The sequence below is a fragment of the Styela clava genome, chromosome 14 (assembly GCF_964204865.1).
Source record: "Styela clava chromosome 14, kaStyClav1.hap1.2, whole genome shotgun sequence".
Taxonomy (NCBI): domain Eukaryota; kingdom Metazoa; phylum Chordata; class Ascidiacea; order Stolidobranchia; family Styelidae; genus Styela; species Styela clava.
Window position 1 is genome coordinate 4,345,516 of NC_135263.1, and position 27,742 is coordinate 4,373,257.

At 37.3% G+C, this 27,742-nt stretch overlaps 2 protein-coding genes across 9 annotated transcripts in view; one reads left to right on the forward strand and one right to left on the reverse strand.

Annotated features, from left to right (window-relative positions):
- Positions 1-804: 804 nt before the first annotated feature.
- On the reverse strand, positions 805-10,692 carry LOC120340372 (uncharacterized). Of its 4 annotated transcripts, none has more exons than XR_013480406.1 (3): positions 9,020-10,691; positions 7,262-7,357; positions 805-1,338 (listed from the first exon to the last, which is right to left on the reverse strand). XR_013480406.1 is itself a non-coding variant. In XM_078120237.1 (3 exons), the coding sequence occupies exons 1-3, from the start codon at positions 7,982-7,984 to the stop codon at positions 1,100-1,102; spliced, it is 387 nt and encodes a 128-aa protein (XP_077976363.1). In that variant the 5' UTR covers positions 7,985-9,000; the 3' UTR covers positions 805-1,099. The 4 variants fall into 4 exon arrangements, 2 of the variants coding, with proteins under 2 accessions (XP_077976363.1, XP_077976362.1); XM_078120237.1 differs by lacking the exon at positions 9,020-10,691 and adding an exon at positions 7,933-9,000; XM_078120236.1 differs by lacking the exons at positions 805-1,338; positions 9,020-10,691 and adding exons at positions 5,003-6,152; positions 7,933-9,000.
- Positions 10,693-11,597: 905 nt separating this feature from the next.
- LOC120340441 (SWI/SNF complex subunit SMARCC2-like) overlaps positions 11,598-27,742 on the forward strand; it is a 45,438-nt gene continuing 29,293 nt past the window's right edge. For 2 of the 5 annotated variants that reach the window (XM_039408696.2, XM_039408697.2), the window contains exons 1-8: positions 11,599-11,765; positions 13,438-13,576; positions 14,615-14,794; positions 15,716-15,826; positions 19,979-20,080; positions 20,861-21,034; positions 27,127-27,258; positions 27,552-27,679. In XM_039408696.2, coding sequence (XP_039264630.2) covers positions 11,646-11,765; positions 13,438-13,576; positions 14,615-14,794; positions 15,716-15,826; positions 19,979-20,080; positions 20,861-21,034; positions 27,127-27,258; positions 27,552-27,679 — 1,086 coding nt within the window. In that variant the 5' untranslated portion in view covers positions 11,599-11,645. Of the gene's footprint in view, positions 11,766-13,437; positions 13,577-14,614; positions 14,795-15,715; positions 15,827-19,978; positions 20,081-20,860; positions 21,035-25,605; positions 25,758-27,126; positions 27,259-27,551; positions 27,680-27,742 lie in introns of those variants that run through there. The other 3 variants (XM_039408699.2, XM_039408698.2, XM_039408700.2) reach the window with 3 other exon arrangements.

The following is a 27,742-nucleotide window of genomic DNA, read 5'->3' on the forward strand; positions in this document are numbered from 1 at the left end:
ATTCAAAGAACACCTAAATAAAATATATATGAGATTTCGGGTTTGCTTTGAGCTCGGGCCTGCAAATCCAGTTAGTTAGTCGGGCTCCAGCTGGGTCGGGTTTAATACCAACGGGCCTGGGTGGTGGAATTTTTGGAACCGATCTTACCTCCAATTCCTATGCGTTCGCCGATAAGAAATGCGTCGGACTCGGTAGCGTTTAATATCTGCAGCATAACAATGACAAGATAATAGTCATTTTGATCCTTCCTTAAAGGTACATCTCGGCGCCTAGTGAGTAAAATGTCACACGCCAGAAAAGCATGAAATATTTGGTCGATGTGCGGAAAACATAAAACCCAAGCAAGTACGATAATATATTATTTTAAAGTTTAATATATTTCCAACAAAATCATTACGCGAAAGCAGCGGTTCCCAAACATTTTGTTCGTGCGGCGATAAATAATCAGGGAAAAAATCTCACGGCGTACTTACACGAAAATAATGCTGCTTTTAAATTAAACTCAATTTTGTGATCGTCAACTGCTTGGGAACGGCTGCGCTACAGAGTCATATATCACTCCTTACATTACTAGTTATACGGTATATATATATATTACACGTAATAGTCTGGTAGACCTTTAACTATAATACTGTATATACCGTATTTTCTGAACCATGAGACGCACTATAAATAAATTACCGTACGTAAAAATTACTAGGGCTTTTAAAGCAATACCGGCACTGGTTTTGAGTGTAGATAATAAAGATCTATCCGAAAAATATCGAAGTAATAGACTTGGTTACTATAGGCCGAAAGCTCAAACCTCAATGTGGAAAACTAAGAATAAAGACAGATCATTTACAAATGCTAGTTCATCAGCTAGGCTGGCGTTTATATAATTATAATAAGAGGGACAATGTAACAATCAGTGTCATTATGACGTGTTTTCATCGATATTTTCAACAGAAATTGATATTCATAAAAATTATAGTCGTAATTTCAGCAGACACAAGTGGGCCAGATGACACACTTCGGTGGACCGGATCCGGCCCACAATTTAATCACCCCTGATATATATATATATATATATATGAACTAACTAAGAAATTTTTGTATTCAATTACAGCAGTTGCAACAGTTTTCGCAGATACAGCATCCTCGTCTTAAGCATTGAATCAGGGCTGCAGGAACAGCCACTACGCCTGTAATGCCAGCAACTACAAAGCCGGCAATTTCCCCGACATTCCACTCATTAACATCATTTTGTCTTGTTGTTTCAGACTCGTCTTCACTGGAATCCGGATAGCGTGGTCTGTCGTCCTGTCGTGGTCGAAATTGCTTAGGTGGCCGTGAAACTGAAAATGTTTATGCCTAAATTATATACTATATTGCCTACAGGCGGGCGGAATACGTTCACCACCGCACCTGTGATTATTCTGCGTGAATTCTCAGGTTAGAATCCCATTCGGGGATGGTTATGTGCGAGAGGATTGCTGGACTCCTCGCCGACGTAGGGTGTTCACGTAACCGCTGGTCGGTTACGGCTTCCTCCACCATCAAGTCCATACTTCCGAAAACAAATAACTAACTAATCCCATACCCGACATGGAATGGTGCTGGACGAGAGCCGTGGTTCGCCATATGGTTAAGCCATATTCTCTCCCTCGGGATAAATATATAAATCCTATCCTATCCGGTAACTAATACTTTAATGTAAACCTGAAAATATACAAGCGATTACACAACTATTAGCAATGCTTTACTAAACAAAATATTTAAATAACTTCGGCTTGCGGTGATGAACGGTGTGTTTTAGACGTTAAAGTTAATGAGGGAGGAATAAAAAGTAGAAGGTTGGGTTTTTATTCATACATGAAGCGCATCGGGCCATAAAACGCAGCGGGTTTTGCTCCGTACAAGGTACTCCCGTAGTATGTGCACCAAGATGGAGGACACCGGAACGTAGTAGTGGTACCAGGTTAGAGTTAAGCCATAACTTCAGGTGCAATTACTACGGGAGTCCTCTGGCTAGTCCCCGAACTCATAAAAGAATTAAAATAAGGCAAATGGAATAAAATAATGCCCTAAACCTAACCTGGTACACATACTACGTTCCGGTATCTGCCACCTTGGTGCACATACTACGTCCCGTAAAATAGGGTAATTGAATGACCTAATCGCATGATCAATTCTCTAGAAATAAAGGGAATCAAAGTGCACCTTTTAGTGTAAAATAGGGTAATTGTATAACTCAACAACAATAATCTTGACACTTACCTTTTCTTGTGGCAAGAGCTGTTGTCGTTGTTTGAACCGACTCCGACCTGGATTTAGGATGATCTACGTCAATGATTTCTTCGCCGGAAATTGCTTCTAAAAATAAAATTTGGATAAGATAAGATTTTCATATTTACCTGTTAGTTGTACCTAATTGTGAGATAGGTATTTTTGAGTTGTGGCGCGAGACTTGATGAATTCCAAAAAGGGGGCGCGAGCCTTAAAAAGTTTGAGATCCACTGCACTGGATGTACTTGTGATTAGGGCTGGGCATATTAGAATACCTGATGATTTCAGAATCGAATCGAATATTTTTTTGAATCGAATCGACTCGAATACTTGGGAATATAAAATTGTATGTAAATTTCTTATTGTATTAGGTCCTCCAGACACATAAACTACTGAAAACATAGTATACATCATTCAGGCAGATTGCTGACCGTTCACACACAATAAAAAAACACGTTTTCATCAATAACTCACTGCAGAAAAGAGTCATATGTCAGTAATACGTTAAAAATATGGCTTCAATAAAAAAATTTATAAATTCACGTCGACCATGGGCGGAAAGAAAAACAAGATGGCGGCGATTCGAAATTTTGCTCTGAACCGATTCGAATAATTTACTATTCGATTCGAATATTCGATTCTAAATGTCCAGCCTTTGTTGTGATACTATTCAGACTGGGAATTTCAGAGAAACACCTAAACCTTTATCCGTGTAAAGTTAACCAGTTAACTTGACGTTTGACGTAATAAGCTATTATTTAAGCTTGTTGCGCCGCAGTGGTTCAATCAATCGAAAAAGTTTCATGGTCGCTTTACTACAAGACATATATATATATATATAGCGTACTTCGGACGTTCAGTAAAACCGACTCCATCATTAAATGCCATTTAGGTGGCATGATATGTTGAGCTAATAAATCCTTGTCGCAGAACGCGCTTGTTGAATAACACGGAAAAGACGCTCTTGCAATAAAATCGTGAACAATATATTCTGACCATAAACTGATTAGAAACTTATCATTGTCAAATTTTCACAAACAGCAATACTGGTACTTCAATTACTTTTTGCATTTTTGATGCTCATCAATACAGTTAGTGATATGCTTTTGAATTACACGCCACGGGAGATAACCAAGTCCGAAAGATGACACTGTCAGGTCTACGATTGACAGGAGATTAAAATACCCGTTATTGAAAAATGTGACAGAAGCAATTTTGGTTTAGTGCGGCGATATGCTCTTTGTAATACTTGCTATAATTTCGATCAGATCTTTTGTACAAAGTGTACTAATGCAAAAATGTGAGATTTGAGAGAAGCACCACCACCACGTTTTAACATGACAAATTAGTATTTATAACAAAAGTTATAATTCTAGTATTTGTTAGGAAATTTAGAATATTTACGGGATATTCAGATCTTTGCAATGATTATTTAAAAATGATCTTCTAACGTCATGGCGGGGATAATATGTTATAAATATATGTTTCGTTTCCTAAGCAAGTGTCGCTAAGTCCATCGTCGTGACAGCCGTAACGCTTACATGTAAACCTTGTCGGACGAGTAAAAAGTAGTGTATCCCTGGTCGATTGCGATTTTTATGTAGCGCCATGAAATAAATAAAAACACGCTGGTATTATATACATGAATATGTGTATTTGATTAATTTATTTCTAACAATAATAAGTTTATTTCGACTCCATAATCAGCTTAATAGACGATAAAGTAATTGATAAGAACAAAAAAAATAAAACTGATTATAGAATCGGGAGAGCAAACAAAACCTCAAGTAAGGTTTGAAACGTACAGATTTTAAATGGAAAGGTATTGATAAAAGAAATAGTACGTGTTCACTCACCCAATACTACTATCTACAAACAATGAACTGCTAGTACAAATTAATAACAGTTTACTATAACAGTGCAAGAATCAACAACAAAAAATTGTCATTTGTGCAAACTAATTTATGGAAACACTGCCAATATTCTAGCAATTGGTAAAAAAACTGAAAATGTGTTTTGGAATCGTTTTTGCAGCATTCAAATTTAAATTATCATTCCAGTGGGATTTTTCATTGAAAAAAAGCAAAAAAAATAATAGATTTTGTAAAATCACACGGCCCAAGGATATGCTTAAATACTAAACCACATGTAATACTTTTATGACTTCAAAAATAAATGATTAATATAAAACAATCATTTTTACGTAACATTTATTTTCACTGAAATTATTCCAAAGTGAGAAGCCTGCTCTTATTTTCCAACAGCGAGTTCTGAAACGATACTCCCGAAGTATTTGAACCAACACGGCGGACACCGGAACGTAGTATATGTACCAGGTTAGGGTCAGGCCATAGTTTCAGGTACAATTACTGCGGGAGTCACTTGGCTAGTCCCTGAACTCGTAATATAACTAAAATGAGAATAATTGGAATAAAATTATGGCCTACCCCAATCTGGTACACATACTACGTTTCGGTGTCCACCATCTTGGTTCACATACTTCGTGAGTATCTCTGAGACCGTGGAGTGGCTTTTTTAGTTTAAGAAAGATTTTCCGTATTTTAGTATCAAGGACCGTCCGAAAAGACCGAAAATAGCAAAATGATTACTGACAAGTGATCATTCCCACATATACAATTACTATTGAGCAACACTTCAATACCAAATGAAAAAAAAATAGATTTCACTAGAAAATAGAATTAGTAACGTTCAGGTTTTTGTTAAAAAACAAGCGAGCGACCAAAGAAGATAAATAACTTTCAGCGCCCCACGAAAAATTGCAGACGACCCATAGGTTTGGACTCATTACACTATAGCAGGGGTGGGCAAGGTTTCTGGACTGGGGGCCAAAAAATTTGCCTCACTCTAAACTGGCGGGCCATGTAAGTGTGACGTAAAAGGTTACATTTCATAAACAATATTTACAAAAGTTACAAAAGCAAAAGTGGAAAACAATAAGCCCCTTTCCAAAACTAATTTAATCTCGAATTACTTGAGCTATTTTCAGCTAAAACATCAAAATTTGGTTGTGGCATAATCAGGCGGGCCAGATTGAATTACCAAACTGGCCCGATTTGGCCCGCGGGCCGTAGTTGCCCATGTCAGTGCTATAGGGTCATATATCTCTCCTAACGGTACTAGCTTATGAGATATATATCACCGTATAGTCTGGTAGACATATACAACTGTAATATGTAGCGTCTTTTCGAACCATAAGGCGGACTATCAATAAATTACTTAAAGAGTTGATTTTATTCCTAGATAAGGCACAACGGGTTTTAAAGCAATACCTGTACTGGTTTTTGAGTGTAGGTAATGAAGAACTATTCGAATAAAAAAATTGTGATCCGTCAAATACAGGATGTTGAAAAAGTTATGCATATTTAAGGTGAAATTTTTCGTCATGGCAACGTTCAGAAAGTACGTTCAAAAAGTAACTGTTAAAAAGCTTCAATTGTGAAATTTTTAAATGACATTTCACCGTAATTCAATACTGTTAAACGAGCTGTCGTTAAATGTTTTGAGTAGCATTTTATCTTAAATTCTGTTAATTTTGCCTTATTTTTTAACACCCTATTCAGATATATATGAACTCATTAATATATATGAACCCTATAACAAACATAACCGATTCGTATTTAGCAACAGTAGTTGCAACAGTTATTGCAGGTACAGCATCCGCGTCTTATTGCGACAATGATCAGGGTTATAGAAGCTGAAATAATAACACTTGAGCCACCAACAGCACCGACGGATATTTTCCAGGTATCCTCATTTACATCATTTTGTCCTGTCGTTTCAGCTTCCTCTTTGTCTTCGCTAGAATCCGAATTGCGTGGTCTACCGTCTCGTTGTGGTCGAAATTGTTTAGGTGGCGGTGAAACTGGAAATGTTTATAGTAATATGAATTATACAGTAATTAGGGTACTCCCATAGTATGTGTACCGGGTTAGGGTTAGGGCATAATTGTATTACGATTTGCCTCGTTTTAGTTCTATTAAGAGTTCGGGGACTGTCTATGTTAGTCAAGTGAATATACTCCTTGCCCATAGGTTTCAGTCCCTTTATACAACTTGATGTAAAGTAGGTGAACAAAATTAGTTGCATCCATATTGGTACACACTACACACACTACTGAAGCGCTGTAATTAGTACTTTAATGTAAACTTAAAAATATACAAGCGATTACACAACTATTAGCAATGCTTTACAACAGCGTGCGGTGATGAACGGTGTGGTTGAGACGTTAAACTTAACAAGGGAAGAATAAAAAGTCGAAAATGAACGAAAAAGGGTTGGAACCAAGTGTTTTGGATTGAATTTATTGTATCGTATTTTACCTAATGGAAAATCTAAAAAGTCGCTTTTCTCTTTGGTTACTGGATCAATTGCTTTAAAATTTTTAGTGGTTAGATGAAATTTTTCTCGGTTGTTCGTAACGAAATCCTTGCTTTGCTAAGATTTGAGGAATGGTGAATGGCGAATAGTGCTGTACTTGGTGTTATATTACAGTGGTGACTCGGATCGTTGATGTTACTAAAGTTGTGAGTCGGACCATCTTGCAATATCAATTCACGCTGTCACAAGACAGGAACTTCTAAAGATAGGGCAGTTCCGGTATCCTTACACAGCGCGGTGACACTGAACTAACTCGTAACTGTCTCGTAAAAGCGGGGCTTGCAGTCACTGTTATATCTGATGTCTCTAAATGTTGGTGCTTTTCTTGGAATCGGTAAACGTGTCCATATATCTGAGCATAGCTTTCTTGTTTTCATACACTAGGCGCATTGGGCCATAAAACGCAACCGTTTTTAGGCGCATGATGGTTTTTGAGAGAAAAAAAGGATTCGATGTGCGCCTACTGCTCCGTAAAATATGGTAATTGTATAATCTAATCGCATGATCGATTTAAAAAAAATGGGATTAAAGTGACCTTTTACTCTGTAAAATAGGATAATTGTATTACTCAACAACAATAATCTTGACTCTTACCTTTTCTTGTGGTAAGACCCGTTGTCGTTGTTTGAACCGACTTCGACCTGAATTTAGGATGATCTACGTCACTGATTTCTTCGCCAGAAATTGCATCTAAAAAAAAAATTGGATAAGATAGGATTTTTATATTTATCTCGCGGGAGATGGCATACCACGGTCTAACGTCCGGTTACCAGTCGACTTCCCACTAGAATAGTGCTTCTCAGACGGTGGGGCGTAGACAAATTTTTTTTGAGGACGTGAAATTGATTAAAAATATGAATATTTGTTAGATTTGATTTTGTCCTCCTTATTCCAATTTTTATGTTTCTTTATCGTTTACATTTCGTCATTATTCACACATATTTTTAAATAAAACTTATTTTCACGTTACTGTCTGTTATTTGTATCTTATTGTTAGATAGTTATTTTTGAGGTGGGCTGCTAGACATGATAAATTCTAAAAAAGGGGCGCGGCTTGAAAAGTTTGAAAACCATTGCACTAGAAGTACTTGTGATACTATTCGGGATGGAAATTTCTGAGAAACACCTAAACCTTTACCCGTGTAAAATTAACCGCATCGTGATGTTTGACGTAATAAGCTATTATTTAACCTCGTTGCGCCCCAGTGGTTCAACGAATCGAAATAGTCTCACGGTCGCTTTACTACAAGACATATATAGCGTACTTCGGACGTTCAGTAAAACCGACTCCATCATCAAATGCCATTTAGGTGGCATGATATGTTGAGCTAATAAATCCTTGTGGCAGAACGCGCTTGTTGAATAACACGGAAAAGACGCTCTTGCAATAAAATCGTGAACAATATATTCTGACCATAAACTGATTAGAAACTTATCATTGTCAAATTTTCACAAACAGCAATACTGGTACTTCAATTACTTTTTGCATTTTTGATGCTCATCAATACAGTTAGTGATATGCTTTTGAATTACACGCCACGGGAGATAACCAAGTCCGAAAGATGACACTGTCAGGTCTACGACTGACAGGAGTTTGAAATACCCGTTATTGAAAAATGTGACAGAAGCAATTTTGGTTTTAGTGCGGCGATATGCTCTCTTTAATACTTGCTATAATTTCGAACAGATCTTTTGTACAAAGTCCTGTCACTAATGCAAAAATGTGAGATTTAACACCACCGCCGCGTTTTGACATGACAAATTAGTATTTAGGGTTAGATATGATATGAAATTTCCTCGTAATCTGCACTCCCAACCCTTACTAGATAATTACTAATTTTCTTATTTTGAGCGTTGGCGGGGATTTGTACTAAAGATCCCTTTTACCTCCCAAAGGGCTTCTTAACTTCACCCTCGAGCATTTTTTATATCTGAGTTAGCGCTGAGCTTATTTCTACGCAAAAATAGGATATACATGTTTATTCCGGGGGGAGAGGAAAGCCGATAGAACGGCTTAATCATATTAAAAACCACGGCGTCTCGCCCGGTTACAAGTCCATGTTGAGTAGGGGATTAGTTAGCCAGTTATTTGTTTACATATGCATAGATGAAAATAATTGTAGTTAAAAACGATCTAATCAACTCCTATTTCAATAGCGCCATTCTCCTAAAATTCATATTGCTAGCCTTTTAAAAAAATTACCGACAAAACGTGCTATTATTCTAACTTTGAAATATATGTAAAGTAATAATATAATAATAATATTAATAACAAAACGCCGGCCCGCATTATCGGTCAATTAAAAAAGAACATAGATAGAACTATCGATAAACCAAAGTATCAATACCTACCGGTTAGAATAAGAAATGAAACACAAAACAACGATATAAAAAAATTCCTTCATTTTATTGTATTGGAACTGGCTCTTTGATCTGGGTAAATCGACTAAAAATTTGCCTATATCTGTCAATTACAGCCTGTTTCTACCTATGCAATATCATTCTTTGTTCCTCAAAATAGAGCCGAGAATTTTGTTTTCTCATTTTCAAGTACCCGGGTACAATAAGGGGGAAGTACCAAGTTCTTTTCCAAGTATCACATTTCACGAACGCTTCACTTATGAAGACTGTAAATTTAAAAGTTCTGCTTTACAGGAAGCTAGTCGCATTTAAGTATATATATATAAGTATAAGTTTATTTCGACTTCATAATCAGCATAACAATAAAATGTTTGGTAAAAACAAATAAATAAACACTTGGTATTAAATTTTTGTATTAAATATCCATGTTATGACAGTTTATTTATAATAACCAAAAGTATGGCTTTAGGAAACTAAAAACGCATCTTAACCTAAACACAAGAACATACAACATAATTACATTGAGTCACTAAGTATAGCCAAACTTAATCGGACTACCGTCTAATACTCGTAACGGCACGTAACTAATGCAGTAAGGCAGATGCAGGCCGTTGTCGCTTGACGATAATCAGTGATCACAACACAAAGAACGATAATGTAATAATGACAGAATATAAACAAAGTGTAGCACACTGCAACAGGGTTAACTGAACCTAATTCTCATAACAATCCCAAAATAAACAAAGATCACGTGTATAGTAGCGACGTCATTGTTATAAAGGAGCCCAGAAATAGCATAGCCAAGGCTTCTGTTTGTCTAAATCCAGCTCTGCCACTCCCTCATCCAGGGTGTGATAAATTGGGAAGGTAGAACCAGAAAGATTCCGTTACTACCAAAATGCCAAGCAAGTACGATAATGACTTGTTTGAAGTTTATTACATTTCCTTTCAAACAACAGAAGAAACAAGAGAGCTATGCTCAAATATATGGACACGTAGCGCCACACAATGGCAATAATTTTGATGACGTCATAGCGAAAAAAAAGTAATAGCCTTCTGGAGAAAAATTTTATCTTTAACCACTGAAAATTTCAAAGCAATTGGTCCAGTATTCGAAGAGAAAAGCGATTTTTTAATGATAATGACGAAAGAAAATAACAATAACAACAAAATTTTGAAACGATCGTTATGGCCACTAAACGTGTCCAATAATCCTTTTACGACGTCGGAAATTTTTTAATACGAGCGAATATTCAGTTGTGAAGTGCGGTTACAGTAGAAGTAGTTACATAACCGTTTTCACGTTCACGTTCTGTTAGACTTTCCCAAGAGTGCCGCCGCTCGATGATCAGGATCGATTTTCGGCGTCTCCTTTCACCCTGAAATGTGATTATTTTCTATACTTCCTTCAATATCTGTATGTATAGTTCGTATATTCAGAATGGTGAAGAAATCAAATACTGATTTTCCAATTCAAATGTTTAAAATTTCTCGTCATGTATCGCGATAAAAGTCTTTTTTATGATTCACAATAGCATCAGATTCACAAAATGGCCATGCAAATGTTTTCTCCACATTGTGCTAATATCTTCTGTCATTGCACCTCTAACTGTCCTACGCGAGTTCGCCCGTTCTGATCTCACCGCTGTATAGTTATTGACTTAGCCACTCGGTAGTTATGGCTCTCTCCGCCACAATGTCTTTAAAACGATATCAAATAACTATTCATATTCCCGACATAGGGTTGTATGGGGTGAGAAACCGTGGCTAAACATTTCGTATGTTATCCACTTTAGGGTAAATATTATAGCAACTGCCATTACAAGTACTGGTTTCCGATTTTAGTCTGACATATTCAAATCTTACGGACCCATTTTCCTCGGAAATCGAATGATCGCCAAGTTGTATGATATACTCGTATATATATGTGTATGGCCAAACCTTTTATTATTATCCCCGTTAACGTATTGCTCAGTATATGTTATGAAGAAAAAGTCAATAAATGGAATCTGGGAAGTTCATTTTTGCTAATACGTTTCCATTTTAAAATTGATTTTGTTATATTCAAAAATACTTGACTCCGTCCACCACTCTGCTTTGCACGTTAGCGTCATCTCGCGGAACCCGGTATTTTCCGTTCAGTTCGAGCCTCTTTCTGTATTCTTGCGATCCTATGTTTACAGTAAACTAGATAAGATGGGATAATTTATTTTGAATTCGTAATGGCACAAGTTGATTGAAATACACAAGACAAGTATATGGAACAGAAATTCAGAAAAGTTTATCTTCAAATAATTGGCAATTACAGAATAGCAATTGAGTATAACAGTATAAGTTAGGCTTATTTCAATTCGATTTCATACCGTACCGGTACCGGTAATCTTAACATACGGCAAAATAAATGACGAAAACAAAATAAATAAAAATGAGGAATCAGGTACAAGAAGATTAGATACCGGCACAGCAGTCCCTTCCAACATTCAGACATTAGAAATATCTGATTACTGAATTAGGTTTTTATGTTTCCTGCAATCTCAATGGTATTATTTTTCTCTTTTGTTAAACAGACCGTATACTACTACTGTACTAGTAGCCTACTGGTGCAATTTCCACCGGAATGTCTTCAAAAAAGAAGGATGGATGTCCAAATACAAAATATTATGATTCTCAGGATACAATCCAGATGTTCGAACCAATTAGAAACTGGTTGAATAAATTCATGAAGAAATATTCACAAGTAAGTTTTGTGCTGTATTGTGTACCACTTGTTTGTTTGTTGTATTCTACACTTCTCGTTATTTTCTGATATAAATAAGCCACCGCACCCAGTGGCGTAGCCAGCCTTAAAATTTGAAAATTTTAGAAATTATATTGGGTTTAAGCACCCCTTCTTCAAGCGCGAAACAACAACAGTTTGTGAATAAGCAAACTGATTCAACAACTCAGATGGCTTTTTGTGAATACAAAATCCACCCCCATCAGAGAGTTGGGTTCAAACTAACCAACTGCAAAATCTGTCATCGTCAAGCCATTTTTTGAGAAATTTACGACAACTTTGTCTAGCGGTATCCAGAATCGTCACGTTTTTCGGACTATCTGAAGTTAGAAGCCTGTATCTCTCCGTATCGGTAAGCTGCGTATGTTTCTTAAGAATATATCCAAGATCGTTTGATTTCCCCTCTTTGAATATTAGTTTATCTTCGGGAATAGAAGTGATAGACGTAACTGACGTAACCGGTGCATCCACTGCCTGAGTAGCGCTTATTGATGTTTTTGAGGAAAGCGACTCTTTATTTTGCTGAAAGAAACAAATTGCATTTCACCTGTTTAAATTTAGCCATCGAAGTAATTTGGTCATCAAAATCCAAGCGTTTCGAATAAAAAACCGGCGAGAACAAATCAAGACCGAGTAACTGACCGAAAGCTAACGAAACAGTCTTTCCCAAACTGCTCATAACAGCAAATGGTCAAGTCTTTGTGACGTAACAATGACAAGCAGCAAGCGCGACGAGACAAGATTGCCACAAAACTGGTGAATTGAGAATGAAATTCTCGAGGGGCATGGCCCCTCTCCCCCCCTGTTTTCTCATCGAAACGATACCGATTAGAGAGAGATCGCTGACGTTAGTGGGTTCATTATAGTCGGCACAGATGCAATTTCAGACGATCGTAGGCTCGTAGCTATACTTTAGCAAGCTCTATGGCGCTATTATGACGTCATAGTGATGTCATTTTTGGGTGACGTACCCAAGTGGGGGTTAAGAATATTATATCATTGAAATCGTTATGCTACGCCTACTAGAAGTACTTGAGGGCGCGTACTTCAGGAGACCCCAGGAATGAGTAAAATTTTATTTTATTCACTGAATACTCACTGCTACTGGCACGTATTTCTAGTTGGCATGACTCAACAATTTTTGAATATCTCATTCCTAACTCCAACATGACTACGTCATCCAGAAGTTATGCGCAGACGATCACCCGAAATCGAGAAAGATATTTCTTTCGTTTCCTTGGTCCACTGATCCCGATATGAGAGAGATCACTGACGCTAGTGAGTTCGTTATCGCCGGCGCCGATGCCATTTCGGGTATTCATAGCTGTACTTTGTCAAGTCAAGCTCTATTGAATATGAAAAATCTTACCCTATCTACCTGCCTTGTTATTGGATTCATATGCACTGACTGTCCTGAAAAATATCACAGACTAAAAAGTCAAGCCAGATAATCTAATAGGATAAGATTTACATATTCAGAAAAGCCAATAATACAGCTTGATTCTATGACGAGCCACAGCCTCTTCTACAGTTACCTATCAGGCTATTGGATTAGTGAGCCCGTTATTTGTTTTCGAATGCATGGACTTGATGGTCGCATGAACCATCCTAAACTTTTTTTCTACTTATACAGGTTGAGTCCTTCACTAACAAATACCTTTCAAACCTATGTCTTCAATTATTGCAATTTCAAGAAGATGCTTTTGGGAAAAATGCAAAATCACCTGCATTAACAAAAATTCCAATCAAATGTTTCCAAGACCTCAAACCTGGTAAAACTGAATATGTTTGAGATTACTTGAGGGTGAAAGCCTGTTCTGTTGGTCTAAGTCAGTGGTCGGCAACCACCGGGCCGCGGCCCATTGCCGGTCCGCAGAAAGGTGACACAAAAAACGTACAATGCCCTAATAGCGTTGTTACCAGTATGTAAAGTCAGGTTTTCAAAATTGACAACTACAAAAACGAAATATTGAAGTAGGACGAACGTAAGAAACACGTTATACCTTTGTTTTTGAATGTATTGTCAACGTAACTTTTCTAGCGCATATAATTTATTAAATTACATCAGTTCGTCTGTAATTTGTATAAAGGTGGTCCGCCAAAATTTTGGTCAGATTTTACCGGTCCGTCACTGAAAAAAGGTTGCCGACCACTGGTCTTACTTGAGAGTGAAAAAAAGCCGATTCTGTTGGTCTAAGTGACCTGTGTATTTTCCGCATGTTATTTTTATAGAAAACTACGTAATTTGCAGTTTGGTAATAAGCAATATGAGTGATTTTTCAATTCTCAAACCAAATAATGTAAGGAATTTCATAGAGTGGGGGTACACAAAATGCTTTAGTGGGCCTCATGTAGCCCATCTCTGTCCTAGTTGCACCTAACCAAAGTTTCTTCTACTTGATCAATGGTATCTCGGGCATTCGTTTAAGCAAACAGTCTTCAGTATTGTGGTGTACTCTTTAGACTTGACTTTGGCAAACCACGGCCTGTGGGCCAAATCAATCTGGCCCACATCTTATGCTGCCACAACCAAACTAAAATCATATTTTGATGTTCTAGCTAAAACATAGCTCAATGAGTTTGTTGAGATTGCGATTAAATTTAGTTTTGGCACAAGGCTGATTGTTTTCATCTTATGCTTTTGTGACACTATAAATGTTGTTGTTGTAGTTCCTTTGTTCCAAAAACCTTTCCCACTCCTGCGTTATTCTCAGATGCTGCCTGGCTCCTTGATATGCCAAGGGTGTGTGAAACACGCTTAAAAATTATTATTCATATCTATTTTTAACTTCATAATTCTTCTTGATTAGGTGGAGGACTGTGCCATATTCTGGGAACAATAATGAAGTATAAGATAGACCAAGGATTGCGGCGATTCGATTTCCAAAATCCATCTCGTATGGACAGGAACGTTGAAATGTTTATGCTGATTGAAAAAGCATTGGTACAGAATGGTTGTCTTACTCGCCCCGTGATATATTTAACAGAAGGTGAATTAGTACTTATTGATCTTGATCGGTAAGTATGTTGATAGATATGTTTGGTTGTCTGTCTGTTAGACAATTTCGTATGTTACGCGATATCTCGCGGAAGCGGAGTTGAATCTGCTCCAAATTTTGCATGTGCATTCATCATATCTCGGATCAGAAGCCTATTGATTCCGGATTAATTATGTCGTATAATTAGCGAGTTATTAATTAATTAGTGATGGGACATACGGTTTCGCTATCAGAGTCAGAGCGAAGGATACACGCCGCTAGATCGATAAGTTGGCTGTCTCTGATGAAATTATCACTATAGTTTTTATAAATATAAATTTCCGTTGAAAATAATGGCATAATGACCCGGATTGTAACATTGTGCTTCTTTTTAAATATCTATATGTCAGACTAGCTGTTGTAAATAAATTGTTTTTATTCATAGTTTCTCGAAATGAGTTTTAAGCCTCTGGCCCACTCAAAAAAGTAATTGCCCACCCACCCGTCTTAGTGATAGGTTAGTATATAAAGGAGTGAAGGATGAAATTTTGATAAATTCCATTTGGGAAAAATATAAAGAAGTAAATGCTTTTTAAACTGGTTTCCTAATCAAAGATTGAAGAGAGGTATTCACCAAAGTATTCCAATAAAAAGTTAAAGTAGCCAGTGCTCTGAGAACAAAGAGCCACACGCCGCAGGTTACCTATCGCTGGTCCGGAAGGCTGAAGTTTTCTGGTTCAAATATTCCTGCCTTCTCTAAAATATATTAGCTTCTAATATATCATTGGCTGATTGTTCAAAGCCTTTAGTAAAAAAGTGTTGGAATCTTCTCTCTTGAGGTATTCATAACAACTTGTTATCAACCATTTCACCATAATGCTGATTTAATTAATTGAACGTATTTATTATTTAATAATGCAAAATTTCATTTAGGTATGTCGGAGAAAACGCGATCAAAGCTCAATGAAATCATATGCGAGCATCAGGGAAGTGTAACAGATGACAGAACAGAGGCAACTCATATTGTATGCCCTTCACCTGATGGTAGGTATCTTGAATAACGGAACGACTCAGGAGTAGGCTGAGAGTCATTATTTACATTTTTTAAGTAAAATTATTAGGTACTCCCATAGTATGTGAACCAAGATGGCGGACACAGGAACATAGTATGTGTACCAGGTTAGGGTTTGGACATAATTTCATTCCAATTTTCCCTATTTTAGTTCTATTACGAGTTCAGGGACTAGTCAAGTGACAACGCCGACAACGCCATGTACTGATTCCCAAGAATGCAGATGAACATTAACTAAACACAGTTTATTACCTCCTTACTTTAACACAGACAAAACATAAACGAGATGACGAAGACTTATCGATCGAAAGTTAGGGGATCCCCAAAACAGCGCTCTTACTCCATACACCTCGTCTCCCATCACTAATTAATTAATAACTCACTAATTATACGACATAATTCATCAAAAATCAATAGGCTCCTGGTCCGAGATATGATGAATGCACATGCAAAATTTGGAGCAGATTCAACCTCGCTTTCGTGAGATATCGCGTGCATCTAGCAGGCAGACAGACAAATACCTATTAACATATTTATCGATAAAGATCGATAAGTAATGACCAGTAAACAGTACCAGACTAAATAGGTGCAGACAAAGTATTCATTGATGTAACCAAACAGATCTAAAGTATTTAACACAATATTACTACAATCCCCCCTTCGCAAAATGAAAATTTTGAAAAAAAACGATTGATTTGAATGACGATGTTAAGTATCAACAGTCATTTCGATGACGGGGTATTATAAAGGAAGAAATCTAAAACAATCTCGGAAATCTGCGATTTCTCCAGGTTTTTCTCCCGTTTTCGAATTCAAGTAAATAGTCTTGAAATATTCCCTTGTCCAGTACTTTGGGGTTTAGGATCTGTACAGTATTTCCAATGTTCTTCGAAGTTGACAAAGGTTTTTTTTGTTTTCTATCCAGCTTTGGCTTTTCCCCACTTGCTCATCATCGAAATTTTCGTTTTGCCTCGTATAATCTGTGTATTCACACCTCCCATTGAGTCATATTTTGGAGTATCAAATGGAAATTTTCGATCTACCAAACGTGAATCTCGGCATGCATCATTTGACAGATAAGCTGACTGTGTCCAAGCTGTCGGCAGAAGTAGACCATGACAACTCCAATTCTTAACAACCCTCACACTGGAGCGCCACGCCAGTGACATCTTTCAGAGTTGTTGGTGGCTTCAACAGATTAAATGGAGAAATTGCTTTCCACTAGGCTTCTCCTACTACTGTAGCTGCGACAGCGGTATCGCGGGAACAATTTGCAGCTTAAATTCAAGACCTTTCACGCCCACGGGTATGGACTGCACCGCATCGACAACTTCCATTGAATCGATCCTTCTATCCACCGGTACAGAAACTCGACTATCATTTTGGCATCTGTTTGGACACATTATTGCGAAATGGCCCATCGTAACACACTTGAAGCATCTTTTATTCATGCTGGGACAAGCGATACTTCTAGATCCATGCCCAAAACGTCCACACGTATCGCATTTGGGCCGCTTGAATCAGATTGCTCTGCTTCTAGTCTGCTCAGTCATGGCTGCCGCATATTCGTTTGTGTCATCTGAGGGGGTGACTCAATATTCCTCAGTGTTTGGGAATTCAGCTGACTTGAGCGCCAGTTCTTTGGCTGTGCAAAGTTCTATGACTTCTGTGAGATTTAAATGTGTTCTTTTCGTCAAGATTTCTGCCTGAATATTGTCAACGTCATGTAGGCTACACTAATGATGATAGTTGCAAAAAGGTCAACAAAATTCATCTCTCTTGCCTCTGCAGCATTTGCTGATTTTCGCACACGTACTACAAAACCAGAAAAAAATTCATGTTTGGCCTTTTTTGAAGTAATTAAATAAAAGCGATCTCTGACAATATTCCTGTACTTTTTGAAATACTCAACAAGTAAAAAAATACTCAGTTTATCTTGCACTTCTGTTAGCCCAGCAACCTATTCCAGGTTAGATAAATCCATTTTAACAAGCCGACAACGCCATGTACTGATTCCCATGAATGCAGATAAACATTTATTAGCTCCTTACTTTAACACAGACAAAACATAAGTGACCAGTGAACAGTACCAGACTAAATAGGTGCAGTAATTATGGGTGTAGACAAGGTAATCATTGATGTAAACAAACAGATCTAAAGTAATAAACACAATATTAGTACAGGGACTAGCCAGGTGACTCCCGCAGTATTTGTACCTGAAATTAATCTCTAACCTGGTACACATACTACGGAGTACCAAGAATTATTAGCAGCAATGTTCCCTCTAATTTTTTGTAGTATGTGTGCGCACTTTTTTGGAAATGACTAATATTTGTGCAAAAACCAATGAAGAAATTTCGGCGTTCTAACCGGGTAATGGGTGGGCCAACAACAAACTGTGCGCAGTAAATCTATGCGTGTGCGAAGCCTCTGAAAAGCTGTGTGCGCGCGCACACGCACACACTTTAGCGGGAACACTGATTAGCAGTCAGCCTACTTTTGAGCATCCTGGAATGCAAGGAAGTCTATAACAGCGGGGTGCGTCTCACAAAGAGGACATAGACAATATATTTTTAATTAGGATGTTTTTTGAATGATTCAGACTTTTGCCTTACTATTTGTTATTCGTAGTTTACTGTTAGGTAGTTATTTTTGAAGTGGGGGGAAGGCTTGACTGATTCTAAAAATAGGGGGGAGGGGGGTCGTCTTAAAAAGTTTGACAACCACACTAGTCTATAGTATTATGGTTAGCATTTTGTTTTTACCTATTTTCATGTCACAAGTTAGAGGCTGCTCCCGAAGTATGCGAACCAAGATGGCGGACATCTGAACGTAACATCGGTAACAGGTTAGGCGATTATTTTTCTCCAATTTTCCTTATTTTAGTCCTATTATCAGTTCGAAGACTAGCCAAGAGCCTCCCGTAGTATTTGTACCTAAAATTATGGCCTAACCCTAACCTAGTACACATATTACATTCCGATGTCCACCATCTTGGTTCGCATACTTCGGGAGCCCCAGTTAGAGATTCTAAGTTTCCATGCCTGTTAGGCTACATGAGTTGTATTTCTGAAAATCACAGCAGCTTTGTAGATGAGATTTTGCTTTCGCAGAGCATTGTTGGGAATATTGCCGGAAAAGTGTGCTTGGATTCGGCCAGTGGTGGGATTCAGCCGGTTCGCACCGGTTCTATAGAAACGCCTCACGGAATTTTATGAGGTCAGCGAACCGGTTAGCATTTCTGGTTACTGTCAATGTTCTGTTTGTAACAGAACCGGCTGAGAAATATATGACTTTTGTGAAGGAACCGGCTGACAAAAAATTTGAGTCCCACCACTGGATACGGCCCACCAAAGTGTTTCTTCCGGCCCACTTGTGTCTGCTGAAATTACGACTATAGTTCCTATGATATAAATTTCGTTAAATATATCTATGAACGTAACGTCATAATGACCACGATTGTTATATTGCTTCTTATTATAATGTGAACATTAGCCTAGCTGTTGGACTAGCTTTTGTAAATAAGCTGCTTTTTATTCATAGTTTTCATATTGAGTTTATTATTAAGTCTATTATCTGTAACAAAGATGATGAAGCAGGAGAGTATTCATCACAAGAGAGAGAGATAGCGTGATGCTATTGTCGCTTTCAATTCGCTTTGACAGCGTGCGATTTCTACTTTTTTGAGATAACATATCTCATTCTCGAATACCCAGCGTATCATTATTAGGTAACTAACAGCGATAAGGTATGATTGAAGTCGTGTGGTGTCAAATTACATTGAGGTGATGAAGTACTGTGAAAAAGTAGTTTACACCGGAGTGTTACGACCGCAGAACGATGTTGTTTGAACATAGAACAATATCTGAAAAAAAAAACGAATTTTAAACAAGGGGGGGGGGGGGACACGACCCCCGTAACCTCCCCGCTGGTGCGCCACTGCTGTAACTGGCCCTCTCGAAAATGTAATTGCCCACCTGTGGATTGGGCCATAAGAATTACTGTAGAACAGTGATATATTTGCTTACTTTGTTCCAGTACTTTTTAATTTTTACAATAGGTATTAAATTCTTCGCTGCATTGATTTTGGTATTTTATCATTTTCTTCTTGTTTTTATTGAAAGGTTTCACATCTGACGATTATATCAGTGTTATAGAGAAGAAAGAGAAATTTGTTCTCGTCCATCATTGGTATTATCCAGACAGCTACGACTCATGGACCCCAGGTAGGATTTTAAAGATATTCGCCAAACTTCTTTATCATTCAACATGTTAGGAAAGCACCAACTTTCTCGTAAAAGTCGAAATGGTATTCGCCAAGCATCGTAAATAATCGAGAGAATTTTTCGCACGCCAAATCTGACATCTCGTAAGGTGCGGTTCTCTTATTTCATCGAGAATCGGTTCTTTAAAACACTAGAGCGCTCGCAAACTAACGAGGCGAAAATTTTCATTGTTAGCAGTTTGCTTGTTCTTTGTTTTTGAGAGACAACACAGATTTTTAGCGAACGGGGCGAATGATTTGTTAGATGAATTGATTTGTTAGATTTTGCACTGGAAAATATTTTATTTTTCTATATGAAGTTTATGCTGAAATATGCGGAGAAATCTAGGATTAAAGTCCCAGACTCCAGGTCTTGACTCAGATAATTTGTTTTACCTAAAAGCCCTTTTCAGGATGATTATCATTTTTTGAAAATCCTAGAATGTAGTATGGGAAAATTTTACTCAACATTAACGCGGCCTATTTTGCATTTCTCGATTTTTTCAATGCAATAATATTTGACTTGGTTAATTGTATATTTTTTCCTATTTCGAACGATCTGTTTGAAATTATCTTAATGAGTTTAAATTAAATCTGTCTGGTAATTATTTAAGTCCGAGTCATATTGGTTTGAATGATCTGAGTCACAAGTTTTTGGAAATGATAACTCAAGCCTGAGTTAAGTCAATTCAGTGACTTGAGTCCTCTTAAAACTGAATCCAATTATTTTATTTGTCTACAGTAAATGAGGCAGCCACAGATCACTTGTCACCGACTCCTCCCCACCAGGGGGTGTGGAGAGTCCATGAACAATGGGTTTTAGACCTTGATTGTTACAATGAATGGATGAATGAATTTGATTATGAAATCACAGACGATAATGGAATGGTGGCTCCTGTTTATGCAAAGAGAAAAGGTGAATGTAATTTTTGTTTGATAGACCATTGTTTGTAATGGAAGTGGACGTAAATCAATGCACAATAGGCACATCGATATGATTAAAGCAGTGGTTCTCGAAGTTTTCAATCCATGCTCCCTTTTTGGAATTTGTCAAGTCTCGCGGCCCACCTCAAAAATAGAGAAGAGTAGGTAGATGTAGAAGAGCAAGGGAAGCCAGAAGTGTTCAAGAGTCTCTGGAAAGGGGGACGGATCATGAAGGTTTTGTAACGACTGTGCTAAACTTAAAATGAAGAAAATCTTCTTTATTGTAAAGTTTTTCCGATTGGTGGTTCATGCCTAGATATTAGAAATACATTTGCCACCATGCCGCTTGATTGCATATGTGGGAGTTGCATAAAGCTAAGAAGTATTTGGTTCGCTTGTCATTTTGAAAGACTAGAAACGTGGTACTCCCGTAGTATATGTACTAGGGCAAATACGAATTCGGGTTAGGCCATAATTTTAATCCGATTTTCATTAAGATTTCCGGTTGAACTAAGAATATTTTAGTTCAATTACATTTTTACATTCCCTCTATACAACTTGATGTAAAGTAGATGAACAAAATCAGTTATCTCCATATTGGTACACACACTTCTGGAGAGCTTGAAACACTGTACTGGCCGCACGCTTGAATCTCTGGGAAAATGTCGCATGTTTATACCTAGTTTGAAGTTTTACTAACCTTTCTGGATTTCCGTCTTGTGTACTGTCATTTGTTTGGCCTATTGTCAGCTTAAAAAATATCTAAGCCATTTTGTTATGTGGTAGGTTAATTTGAAATTCATAAATCTCTTCACTCAGTCATTGGTAACTATGGGTGACACTTTTTTTATGAAGTAACAGTTTGTGTTTAAGATAAACCTCTCTCCATAATTTGAGTGTCTGGTAAGAGCGTTCATTGTGATTGACAGTCTCTCTGTGATTCAACTTTTCCTACTCGCTATCAGCTTTGATAGGAAGTTGATGAATCTGCATGAAGTCAAGAATCATGGCTTTTTTGGGTTATAAATATATGTAGTGAGGTGCAGCAACTGTTTTGCGCTGATGAACGTTTCAATGGACCTGCCAATGACTTCCGAATTATCAATTGAAGATGGTTGCATTTTCTGTATCCCTTCAATCTTGTTGTGCCTGGTTTTAATTGTTCAAAATGTTGGGCAATTAGGACATGTTTCTAGTGTTTGCCACAATCATATTACGCATTCAACATTGACCTATTATATCAATATCAGATTAGTAATCAGTAGTCTATTTTCTTACCGTACTAAAAAGCAAACTTGATGTAAAAATTGCAATAAATAATTAAAAAGCATTTCAGGGTGAGAGGAGCCGCAAGAAACCAAATTTGGTTATTGAGCAGCGGCACCCATAACCAAGTCCAACAAGAAAATAATAACAAAAATCGAACTGTATGTCATATTTTGAAAAAAAAAAAAACAATAAATACGTCAGGCATGCCAACCTGTTATGCCTGGTAATCTCACGTTTCTACACCAGCCAAAAAAAACAAAAAACGACCACCCATCATTATACGTTCAAGAGAAAATATATCTTTTGCTGTCTTCTCCGGCCGCTGGCTTGAGGTTGGCTGCTTTTTGATTATGTCTGCTGTTTTTTGTTTTTATTGCTGTTCAAGTGTGGAGTTGCCATATCAATAAATGACCAATCCGAAGCTTGGGTCTTCTGATCTTATTAAACACAGTCAACAAAACTTATATGTGACATTAGATATATATATCGGACCTCCTGAAGTATGTGCACCAAGATGGCGCACAACCAGAACATAGTGTGTATACCAGGTTAGGGTTCAGGTTATTCGACATCTTGGTGCACATACTTCAGGAGCACCTTTATATTTTATACTGTCTAAGGAAGTTGGACTATGATCTAACGAAAGCTTACAAAGGTACTTGCTATTTTGTGGAAAGACATGATGCTATTCTTACTCAATTTACCTAGCTTGTATTTATGCAGGCAGATAGTTACACTTATAATCATCGCATTAAATAGAATTGTGCAATAAGTTGTGGCCGTTCAAGGTAATGGACCTTTCCCCAAGCATCGACTTCCTTGTTTACTTCGTGACATTGGCCAATCAGCAAGATGCAAAAAGTGACGTAACAATGCTCCCTTTTTGCATCCGCTCAGACACTTTTCTCACTCAGACAGATTTTCAAACGTGGTCGTAAACATTACCTCGATTTTGCATTTTTGAACTCTATTTGTTAGTCTTCAGTTGTGTTTCGGAAACTTAAATCTAAATCAGATAACTCAATGATCACTCTGTCTTCCTAGGAGTTTTAATTTAATTGCAGTAATAAAAATTAGTGTAGAAATAGCTGTGATAGACTAGGCTAAAATTCTTTACCGGTACTTTTAAAAAATAGATTGTTGTATGCGATGAATCATAATGATGATTTGAAACACACACCCCATTTAACAGGCGCCAACTTGCCAAAGCCCTCTTAAAATAGCCCCATAAATTTTGCAATGATAAAGTATAGGAATAATTTTTTGGGGGTCAAAGTTCAGGGAAAGGTCCATTAATATTGAGTCTACACTTCGTTTCCAGATAGGTAGATCTTATGAATAACTTTAAAATGAGAATAGCCTATGTGCATATTCTACTATTTGGTTAGTGAATATATAAACAGGGATAATGCCAGATTGGTGACTTTGAAATTTCTGTTTGAAGGTTATAGTTAAAATTTATTGTAGAATCGGAAATGTTAAGCATAGAGCATGTTTCAGTGTCGGAAGTGTTTCTGACCAGACAATTTTATTTTTTCCAACCAGTAAAAAAATCTCGCCAAAATTACAAGAAATTATAGCATGTATTTCGCTCAATGCTCCAAACTTATATACTTTCCAAACTCAGTTCTTGTAATTTGAAAAAAAATGGATGATTTTAGATATGGCTGGAGTCTAGGGTGGAATTCGTTTTGAAATCTGTATCTTTCTGCTGTTTATTTAGTTTAGTCTGGCTACTCCAGTTGGTGTGATATTTTATTTTGGTTTCACCGACGATGTAAGACCTAATATGCCGGCAAATATGTGTATCTGTACTCACAGCCGTATTGACGTTATTTCCACTTCTCCTGCGTGTATGACACAAGGTTTAAAACACTAACCACCAGCGAGCACAGTCCGATGTCTTTTTTACTTTTATGTCAGTTCTGAGGGCGAGGCTACTTATTTAGTGCTTTGATATGGTGTGTTGACATCTTTCCTGTGTTTTTGTGTTTTACTATTATGGTACCGCAGCCGAGTTCAAGTTAAATTTAATTTGTCTCACAATGACACGTGGTCGCGAGTTGAATATTTATCACGTGATTCACGAAACGCGCCATCGATACCGATAACCTCAGAAATAAAAGTTCATTTAAACCCTGTATCATTTTCTCACTCAGCCTGTGATCACAATGCGTGGATTAACGCCTGACTGATCTTATTATCTTTATTCTCTTTGGAACGAGCACCGCGTACTTGTTTTTCCGGTTCGCCTTTGTTTCTTTTATTCCTCGATGCGCGCCAGACGTCTCACTCTTTTTTCCGTTTTGTTCGCTATTGTAAGGACCGCGGTCACATTTTTGTTCATTATTTTTTTGTAGAATCGATGGGATTGCTTATTTTCCTGTTCGCCCCGAGTCATTGAAAACACAAGTGTTGGGTTGACGAAGGCGCCTATACGTTTGCGTTGTCGTGTTGCAGATTGTACGAGCTCAATTCTACTTGGCGTTTTACTCATCGCCACAACGCGCGTTCTTGTTAGACTGCTAACAAGCTGTTGTTGTGGTCGGCGGTCTCGTTGTGTCGGGTAGAATAGCGCCGCGGTATACTATTGGGCATTGTATACTATCTCGGTATTTACTGACATAATTATAGATGCATTTTGACGGAGTAACATTATTTATGCAGTCATATTAAACTAAAAATGTATAATGTTAAAGCAATTCACTAATTGAAATAATAACTTAGTGTTCTGCAGTTTTGGCTAACTAATAATATTTAAGACAGTGATATCTGTTCTTGAAGTTCAGGTAGGGAGTGAACCAAGAGAATGGACTTGCAGTGCTGTACACAATACCCTAGTATGCTCTAAGCTTAGGGTTTCTTTAATATTTTAATAAATTTATCACTTGCTGACTTGGCACTGCACTCATAGACTCATTTTCTGAAACTGCCAGACTCCCATGACTCTGTGACAAGTAATTACTTATCGATTTTATTCGGTAAGTATGTTGATAGGTATTTGTCTGTCTGTTTGTTTGTCTGTTAGATGCACGCGATATCTCACGAAAGCGAGATTGAATCTGCTCCAGATTTTGCATGTGCATTCATCATATGGCGTACCAGGAGCCTATTGATTTTGGATGAATTATCTCGTATAATTAGCGAGGTATTAATTAATTAGTGATTGGACACAAGGTGTCACTATGGAGTAAGAGCGCTGTTTTGGGGGATCCCCTAACTTTCGATTGAGAAGTCTTCGGTCTCTGACCGATATTCTTGTTTTCCTTTATGAATTTGTCTTGCAGAAAGCTGATTGATAGCCCATTTCATAATACAGTATTTATTTTAGTTATTTTTACATTTCAGCCAAATTGTTAGGATGTAGTTGTTTATGCCAAATATTTTATATAATATCATCAACACATTCCATGTAATATTGCAATATTTTTTCATCTTCAAAATGAGTAAGTTGTGTATTTTATCATATTTTCTTCTATTGAAAAATGAACTGTTTGTGCTTCTATAATGTGAGGTTTGATGTTATGTGACACCTGGTGCCGTCTGAGAAAGTGTTTATCTTTTAATTAAATATATAGACATAAGTGATATCGTCTAGAGATGGAAAATGCAGTGTTCTGCATAACCCTTTAGAGCAGGGGTTCCCAAACCAGGGGTCGCGACCCCAATTTGGGTCGGAGTGATAAGTAGGTAGGGTCGCAAACAGGTCATGGGGTCGCTGAGGAATGGTAGAGGATGGATGTACAAAACATCTAAGATTCGACAAACCATGTTAAATTTAGCAGTTTGTACCATGGCTAACTGTAAAACAGGCCATAGGCATCGCTCTATGCTTATGCTATAGAAAATGTAGGTGCTTATTGTGACATCACTGTTTGGTTTTAGCTTATTTTACTTAATACCACCACATGACCAAACTCAAAAGCTCCGTGAAAGAAGCTCTAAAGTTTCATGAAAAATATATATATTGACCTGGGGTCGCACTGGACACTGAAAGTTGTATTTGGGGTCGCCCTGAAAAAAGCTTGGGAACCCCTGCTATAGAGTATAGACAGTAACACGGGCCCGTTTCGGTTTTTCATCTGTGAACGTTATCTCTGTGTTCAAATGTTAAAATATTGTACCACTTGCATTGAAAATATATTTTGCTTATATTAGACCTAATTTCTAGCATTTATAAATTCCTAAATATTGACTTTATATGCTCTTTGTTGAGCATGACTGACCCATTTAGTATATATACTTTAAATCATATTTCCGAAAATATCATTTCATATGTAAATGATGCAGTTTTTCTTGACGAAAATTCATTGGATACAGGGCTGTGGGTCCAGAATTAGGCACGTTTTTATCGGTATTGGATTCCTAATCGGAGCAGTATTTTTGAACTTGAAATTTCAGGCTTATATTTCTGAGAGTCGAAATAAAAAATTTTGACAGAAACTAAAAAATTGAGATAACTAAATATTCTCAATATACAATAAATGGAGACTTTTGTTAACTTTGAGTTAGAATCTGATTTAGTCTAACCTTGAATCGACGAGCTTGCGCTAGGGCACTATCTCGTTGTCGTACTGTTTTTTGCAAAATGAGTAGTCGGTAATTTCTCTCTCTCTCTCATTCTCTGTTCCCTTCACTATTTTGAGGAATAGTCTAATTGGATTCTGTCATTTTGAGAGCCAAGCCAAAGCAAAAATGTTTGGGGTTTGATTTTTGAATAAATTGACCCAGAACCTACAGTCCTTCTAGAATATTAATATTATTGTCGTCATAATTACCTCTACTGTTTGGTTAATAATTTCCTCACGTTACTAGGTTATGTTGCAAAAGGAAGCAAAGATGACAGTCCGACCAGCTCTGATGGAGATCGGAGAAGAGTGCTGAGTAAAAAAAGATCTAAACAAAGATCTCCATCTCCAGAACCTCAGAAAAAGAAAACAAAAAAAGGTACAGAATTACTGTAAAACTGTAAATTGTTTTTAATTAATAAACAAGAAGATACTGATATTACTAATTTGAGTTTGAGATTGTCGTTTTAGAACCACTGGTCTAGGCATAGATGATATTTCATTGCAAGCATAGTTCATACTGAATTTTCTGCCATCTTTTTCCATATTAGGCATTGCATATATTAAAGATTGTTTGTGATTCAAAGTGATTGAACCAAACAGACAAGCTACCTCTGATATATCTATGGAGTTGTCCTTAATTAATCGTATGTTTATTCTCATTTACTCTAGGAAGGCCAAGCACTCCAGCTGCTGTGAAGAAAAAATCTTCAAAAGATGAAGAAGTTGAAGACCCAACGAAAGATATGGATGAACCGGCCACTGTTCCTAAAGTTGAGGAAGTTTTGCTTCCTAAACAGGTAATGAGTGGAACAAGGCACTGAATAGAAACCACTAAAAAGAGGATCGGCAACTTACGGCCC

Excerpts from the sequence above, each read along its gene's own strand:
- LOC120340372 (XM_078120236.1), bottom strand. The coding sequence starts at position 7,984 with ATGCCACCTAAATGGCATTTGATGATGGAGTCGGTTTTACTGAACGTC. Across the intron at positions 7,358-7,932 it reads GGTTTTACTGAACGTCCGAA|ATGCAATTTCTGGCGAAGAA; the intron begins GTACGCTATATA and ends TTTTTTTTTTAG. Across the intron at positions 6,153-7,261 it reads GGGTCTTACCACAAGAAAAG|TTTCACCGCCACCTAAACAA; the intron begins GTAAGAGTCAAG and ends AAACATTTCCAG.